This window comes from Nicotiana tabacum, chromosome 16, assembly GCF_000715075.1.
Source record: "Nicotiana tabacum cultivar K326 chromosome 16, ASM71507v2, whole genome shotgun sequence".
Classification (NCBI taxonomy): Eukaryota; Viridiplantae; Streptophyta; class Magnoliopsida; order Solanales; family Solanaceae; genus Nicotiana; species Nicotiana tabacum.
The window spans coordinates 85,439,357-85,446,820 of NC_134095.1; the positions used below are offsets into that span (position 1 = coordinate 85,439,357).

The 7,464-nt window shown below is 38.3% G+C and overlaps 1 protein-coding gene across 1 annotated transcript; it reads left to right on the plus strand.

Annotated features, from left to right (window-relative positions):
• Nucleotides 1–2,515: 2,515 nt before the first annotated feature.
• LOC107803925 (uncharacterized) lies at nt 2,516–3,847 on the plus strand. The gene is made up of 2 exons (XM_016627716.2): nt 2,516–2,798; nt 2,900–3,847. Exons 1-2 carry the CDS (start codon nt 2,654–2,656, stop codon nt 3,727–3,729), a joined length of 975 nt encoding a protein of 324 aa, XP_016483202.1. The 5' UTR covers nt 2,516–2,653; the 3' UTR covers nt 3,730–3,847.
• The last annotated feature ends 3,617 nt before the right edge of the window (nt 3,848–7,464 follow it).

Here is a 7,464-nt window from a genome sequence, read left to right on the forward strand (position 1 = left end):
TAGAATGGGTTGATGACTTTATTAGACATGCAATGGAACTTCCACCAAGAATAACTTAGATACAGTACCTGGCAGAGTGGGTCTTTAATTGTTGTTCTCATTAGCGACAATGATAACGAAAAGGCAATGACATGTGTTTCAAACGGTGATGGTGTAGGTAGAAATTTAATATTTTCTAAGCAGATAAAAGAAGAGGTTATAGAGGAATTCTCTACTTCATTTTCCAAGAGGAAAAAAAGTTTAATTGAGAGTGACAAGGTTAATGGTAATGGAAAGCTGTCCATTGCTCATAGCAGTTCCCATAAAACGGGGATCATAAGACTCTGTAATGACAACGACGAAAGGAAGTTTTATTCTCAACTTTCTTCCAAGTCTGATTTGTACAAGCTTAATGGGATTGGTGATATTTCTTCGGATTCAGACAATGATTTGAGTGACAAAAGTATGGAAATGCTAATCAAAAGAATTAAAGGTAAAACGTTTCTCTAAGGAAGAGAAGTTTGGAGAAATCTGCTACCTATAAAGTGCACATATCACGTTCATACAGAGTTCATCATCCTTCTCTTTCAAGAAAAATGTTTTACTTTTAATTCTTTTGATTAGTATTTTCATACTTTTGTCACTCAAACATTGTCTGAATTCGAAGAAATATCACCAATCCTATTAAGCTTGTATGGATCAGACTTGGAAGAAAGTTGAGAATAAAACTTCCTTTCGTCTTTGTCATCACAGAGTCTTATGATCCCCGTTTTATGTGAACTGTCATGAGCAACTGACAACTTTCCATTACCATCAACCTTGTCACTCTCAATTAAACTTCTTTTCCTCTTGGAAAATGAAGTAGAGAATTCCTCTATAACCTCTTCTTTATCTGCTTAGGAAATGTTAAATTCCTACCTACACCATCACTGTTTGAAATATATGCCATTGCCTTTTCATTATCATTATCGCTAATGAGAACAACAATTGATCAAAGACACACCCTGTCAGGTACTGTATCCAAGTTATTCTCTGTATCCAAGTTCATCCCGAATAATAGTACTAAAAGGATAATCAAAGCCACCAGAAAGCTTTATGATGCCAATGAAGCAAGATGAGCTATTCAATGAGACTCGTATTGTAAAGAAGAAGAAATAGACTGATCCAGAAAGGTGGGTCGAGGGCCGAGCCTCGACTATACATGTAAGTTGTTTACTTTTCATTAGGTATTTTGATTTACTTTTATATAAATTTTGACATACTAATTCAATGTAACTTTTCTTATAGGGTCGCTTCACAGCTGACGTGGAAGAATTCATACGCAGTCAGCCACCTAATAAGTCGGGCGAGGCAATCCAAATTTCGGACGAGGATGCTGAAAGAACACTCTTTGAGTACTTTATATACTTTGAACTAGACAATAGAACCAGTTTTCGAATGGGCTTGTAATAAGCGTTAACTTAGTTTTGTTAGCTTAATGTGTTAGTTCTATTGAACTTTATACTTTGTTGGTTTTAATGTTGTTGTTAATGTTGTTGTTGTGTTGTTGTTGGTATTATTGTTATTGTTGCTTGTAATAGAGAATTTGGTATGCTGGCAGGTGGTGTAGCTGCCAAAACAGGCAGTTTCTGCCAAAATTATACCCAGAAAAGCGACCAACTTTGGTTGCTTTTCTATTTAAAAAAAGATATTTTCTGGGCAATAGCGACCAAGATTGGCCACTAATTAACCCAAATTTCTTAAAAAGCGACCAACTTTGGTCGCTATTCTATTAAAAAAAAATCTGGAAAATAGCGACCAATTTTGGTCGCTTATGTTTAAAAAATAATTAAATTCTTGCAATTAGCGATCAATTTTGGTCGCTTATATTTAAAAAAATTAAAAAAAGCGACCAACTTTGGTCTCTATTTTTCAGATTTTAAAATATAATATTTGGTTTACAGACCAAAGTTGGTCGCTATATTTTGATTAATAATAAATAAAAAAAGCGTAATTTAAATAAAGAGACCAACTTTGGCCGCTAAATTTATATTATTAAAATATTAAAGCGACCAAAGTTGGTCGGTATATTGTTTACCCAGAATATTTGGTCCTTTTACCTTAGAGACCAAAGTTGGTCGCTAATTAGCGATCAACTATGGTCTCTAAGGTAAAGGGACCAGCAAAATAGCGACCAAGCCATTTTGGACACTCTTTGGTCGCTTTTTGACCTGTAAGCGACCAACTTTAGTCGCTTTTTGTGGTCGTTTTTTTCCGGATTTCTAGTGGTGAAATTTCCTTTATTTTGCATAGAAGTTTATCGCCGTGCTAAACTTAAAAGTGTGCTACATTTGTGGAGTAGAAATGAAGTCCTAATTGGAAAGGCAATGTGCAAATATGAACTCTTTGACAAGGCAAAATACCAGCCTTTTTCCTTTTTACTTGCCTATCCCACAAGATATATATCGCCTTTAATCTTAACTTTTCTTTTTTGTCTATTATTTCACGTGTTTATATCATAATTCCTATCAGTTAGGAATCAAACTTCACAAAACTTCAAACTTCATCTGTCACTAGTATGAAGCAAAGCATATGTTCTTTTCTTTCATGTTTTTTAGCACATAAATGCAATGCCTTCAACTTAAGATCTTTATTTCAACTTGTCGAATCAATTGTTTAGCAATAATCCACGAAAATGGAAATGGAATTGGGGCTCAAACTAACAAGAGCTGCAGATGAATTCTCCTCTGCTGAATTCCAATTTGCAAAAGATCGAGCCGGCTCTCTTTTCCAGTCTGCAGAAACAGACACTACGTTCATCCTTAGTGTCCATTTAAGAGGTCATTCCTCTTCATCTAGCACATTTATGTTTATTCATTTTTTTTTAAAATTTTGATGTTCATTATATTTCTAACATGGAATTTGGAAAAATTTTGTATAGGTTATACACAAAAAAACATAAAGATTGATATTAATGAGGAAGGAACCATAATCGCGATAAGGGGTGAGAAGCCGGTTCAAGAGACTGTGATGGTAGGGTGGAAATTGGTCAAGAAAGATGTAGAAATTAGAAAATTCAGTAAGGCTTTCAAGATTCCAGATGGGGTGATCTTGGATAAAATCAAGGCTAGATATGATGAGGAAAAATCTATATTGACAATTGAAATGCCAAAGAAAGTGAAAGGAATTCTTGGAATTGAGTTTGTAGAAGTGGATGAAGATGAGCTTATTACTGAAGATTTGTCAATAGTAGCTGATAAGATTCCTAAAAAGGTCACATTTAAATGTGATATGGATAAACCAACATCCTCATCTAATTCAGAGTGTATTCAAAAAGCAGAAGAAAACCAAGAAAAGGAGAAGAAAGAAATTGTGCAAAATACATTGGAGGAAAAATGGGAAAAACATGTTGTCAAGGATGAAATTACTAATATGGAGAAGGAATTAATGCCAAAAATAGAGTCAAACATCAAGGGCAATGATACAATTCAAGAAATAAGAGAGCCTCATAGCAATGAAGTAGGTGGTGATAAAACTGAATCTACAAGTTCAAGGGATGAGCCTAAAGATAATCAAGTAGGTGGTGAAAGAGCAAATGGAATTTTAGAAGATGGTGAAATATCAAGGAAAAGGGAAGGTGACAATGTGCCTAAGAAAAGCTCCAAAATTTGTGTGCCAATTGTTGCAGGCTCAGCCGTAATATTATCTCTTGTTTTGTTTGTAATTCATTTGATTAGAACTAAGAATCAATCTGGGAAAAGAAAAGGTTAGAGCAAACTATATTTCATGAGTGTTGTTATTTCCTTATTTTTTTATTTTTTTCGTTTCCCTTTCTTTCATTTGATTGTAAAAAGAGGGTGTGATGATCAAGGTTCAATTTATTGTACCGTTATGCGTTTGTAATTGAGCCCAGAAAAGCCAATCATTATTATGGGCACTTATATTGGTAATTTTTTCTAATTGGGAAAAGATTTGCTCCAGTGAAAGTAGCTCCATTAAGTCTCCATGAGCAGTGATTATATGTCACGTTTGCAAGTAAAATATTTATTTATTTCAACTCTAAAAAATAGGAGTATTTAAAAACATAATGTTTACTCTCAAAATCGGATAACAATTAAATATATAAGTGGTTTTAAGGATACGCAGATTAATTTGATACAAAATGACAAATTGAATTAGAATGAACAAGTAAAGGTATAATAAATTCAAACCACGCGAGAAGGATGATTCCAGCCTTAGTGTAACGTTCACCCTCGATCCGGACTCACAGTGGCCAATATTGATGAACAAGAAAAAGAGCTTTTATAACAGTAAAAATAGTAAGGTATTGCTTTGGAATGCGTGTTACAAAATGTGTGTCATGAATTATCGGACCCCCTTTATATAGTAGATGAGTTCTATTCTAGGTACATCTCTATAAAAGGTAAAAAATCTTTTGATTAACTGATTGTCGGTTCTTCATCGATACGTGCCGAGATCCCCGTCGTGATATCCAACCGGTTACGGATATTACGGCCTTGTGTTGGACGTGCTTGATTGCCGACAATGTTCTTCGAATTCGTTCAAGGCTAGGACTGATCCCGAACCATGACCCCGATATTCTCGAGGGTGGCTGTCATGCCCCCAAATTTTGAATCGATGAGACCTTTGCCTCAATTTCGGTCCTTGTCATCATGTCTCGAGCTTGGCTTATCTTATCAAAGACTGGGGTGTACTATGAACCCGGTTTTACCCGTATACAGATAGTCCCCTCATTTCTCGGAGAGTAAGTTGATGAGAAACGACATGAGCTCCCCGATTCATTATTCGATACGTCATGACAGAAACGAGAAAAAACCCAAAACGTCTCGTCAATCATGTCATAATGGCCTTAAATGCGTGTCAGTCGTCGCTTAGTTGTCCTTGGACGCGAAACATCGCTGAACCTCTATAAATATCCCCTCTTTCGTTCATTTTTCACTTTATATCAAGCCTTCTATCCTCGTACCCTCAAGTTTTCATTACTCTCTAGCATTTTTATCCCCGTTAATCAAGGTTCTTTGCAACATTTCTACTCATCATCCACTCAAGCCAACACATCTGAGCTCCCATTTTCAACCTTTCTCTATTTTTTTTCAAGCTTTCCCCCATAACAATGGCAAAAACCTCAAAATCTGTTCCCCAAAAGGATGCTCCTTCTTCTTCGCGGCCGACCACTGAGGTCAAGGAGAACACCCCTGATGTGGTTGTTGATGAACCGATGGAAGAGCCCCCTTGAAGATGTTTATTTTCGGAGGCAGTTCGGTCACCGACGACTTTAAGGTTGAAAAGACTTCTTCTGTACAGGGTCGGCATGAGGAGGCCTCAAGAGACATCTGCTCAATTACCGAAGAGGACCTCCCCACGGTTCGCAAGGACTATAACTGGTCCGACAAAGACATAGCGGTCCCCGACTCCGAGGAAGCCATCACCACCCATGTTGAGGGATATCTAAGTGTTTACACTTATCCCTTTACATTGGGCCCAATGGACCCGGTCATCTTAGGTTTCTGCAGGAGGTATAACGTATGCCTCAGCCAAATTCATCCATCTCTGTCGAGGATCCTCTTCCGATTCTTTATGAACAAAATTGATGGGTGCTCGTTCACTATTGATCATCTACTCCGCTGGTACTACCTCTGAATCTTTTGAGGGGGACTGATAAAGCTTGTACGACGGGATAGCAAAGCCCCAATCTCGAGCATCGACAAGGATTGGGATCGGGGTTGGCAAGGATGTTTTGTCAGGGCGAGGACCGCTGACCTGGTACCTGTCGAGTGGAGGACGTTCCCCGAGAGGTGGAACATATCATGTAAGTACAACTCCCTTTAAGCATCGATTTTATACTTTACCCTCCCTTTTTCTTATCGGTGTTTTGCTGTGGTGCAACCCCTGCTCGAGTTCAAAATGCTATTCCTTGGCTCAAGGAGTGGGTCGAGGGTATAGTGTCACATAGTCCCTATTCCAAGCGCTCATGGCGCAAACTTTCAAAAGGCCGTTGGGAGGCCCGTTCCGATGGTAAGGTTCTTTCCTAGAGCAAGTCACATTGAACTTCTTCCCCTAGCATCACGTTCTTATTTCTTTTATTTTCTTTTGCAGGTTTTCCTAAGACCGTCAAACTTAGGCCTGCGGTCGAAGACGAAGACGTGCCTGTTGAGTCTCCTGCTCATGGGAAGGTCAGAGAGAAGAAAAAGAAGAGGGCTTCGAGTTCCCCGAGCTCGGAGAAAAAGAAAACAAAAAGGATGCTGGTCCATAAACCAAAGGAAACCTCCAGCTCCCGAATGATTAACTCAGACTCACTCCCCCGGCTCAGGGATGAGCTCGAGGAGGATGAACTCTTTATGGCCCACGAGCCATCTATGCCCAAGGAACGGACAGCGGCCGAGGGGGAAACAACAGAGTCTAATCCATCTCAAAATCGTGAGGCTAATGCAGTAGTGAAGGTCGAGAACCCTCAAGATGCCGGTTCTTCCCCGACCGATGTTATAGACATTACGGGATCGCCTTCGTTCAAAGAATCAATGTTTGATAAAGCCTGAACGATAAAGGAGAGATCCAATGAGGGGGTCCATGGAGTGGACGATTGATCGCAGCCTACTCCGCATAGCTAAAAAGTAGGAAGAGAGGGTCGCAATAGTTTTTACCCGATTTGTGGGTTGGGATCGATTTCCACAGGGAGCTAGGCATGGAGTCGAGTATCTATTTAGATTGGGATTGTGTAATTGTTCCAAATATCACTTCCAATTATTTTTGGGTTTTTCTTTAATAATCTACTATTATCAACTACTAAATTATAATTACAACTAGATTATGCTAAGCGAGAATTGCTATAAGTTGTATCTAATGGATAAAAAGGCACTAGGGTAGTGGCATCCTCCTAGGTGGCCAATTGACGGGTAATTGAACCTAAGGCACGATTGACATGAATGGGGAATATGCTATAACCATTGCAAAATTTTACCCACTCTCACACCTCTCGGTAAAGAGAGTGATTTTTTCCAATTGACTTTCTCAAGACCAATAGGGTAGGCAAATTTTCTCAAGCAACTGGGGTTCAAGTTGGGTATTACTCTCTCGAGGTTTAACTTTTTAATTGGGACTATCAATTCTCTTGAGTCCATACCAATTCCTTGTTGGGTCCATTTCGGAGACTTAGACTCTCTTTCTCAAGAAGAACCCAAGTCAACTTAGCACAAACTAGTGTTTGCAACCACTAATTCATAGATTAAACCATGAAATTGACCCAAATAACAAACACCCATAGTCAATCTAACCTTAAATCACAACACCTATCAATTACCCACACTAGGGTTGAGCCACAACCCTAGCTAATAGGTCTAGCTACTCATGCTTGAAGAGAAAAACAGAGAAATAGATAAAGATAAAGACATATTAATTAATTGCTAAGGTAAATACAAAGATTCAATGATAAAAACTAAGTAAAAATGTCAAAAATGACTAAGAAAAGTCTTCTCACGAGCGCAACTA

Coding starts and splice junctions, on each gene's coding strand:
- LOC107803925 (XM_016627716.2), top strand. CDS start 2,654: ATGGAAATGGAATTGGGGCTCAAACTAACAAGAGCTGCAGATGAATTC. Junction 2,799..2,899: donor CCTTAGTGTCCATTTAAGAG/GTCATTCCTCTT, acceptor AATTTTGTATAG/GTTATACACAAAAAAACATA.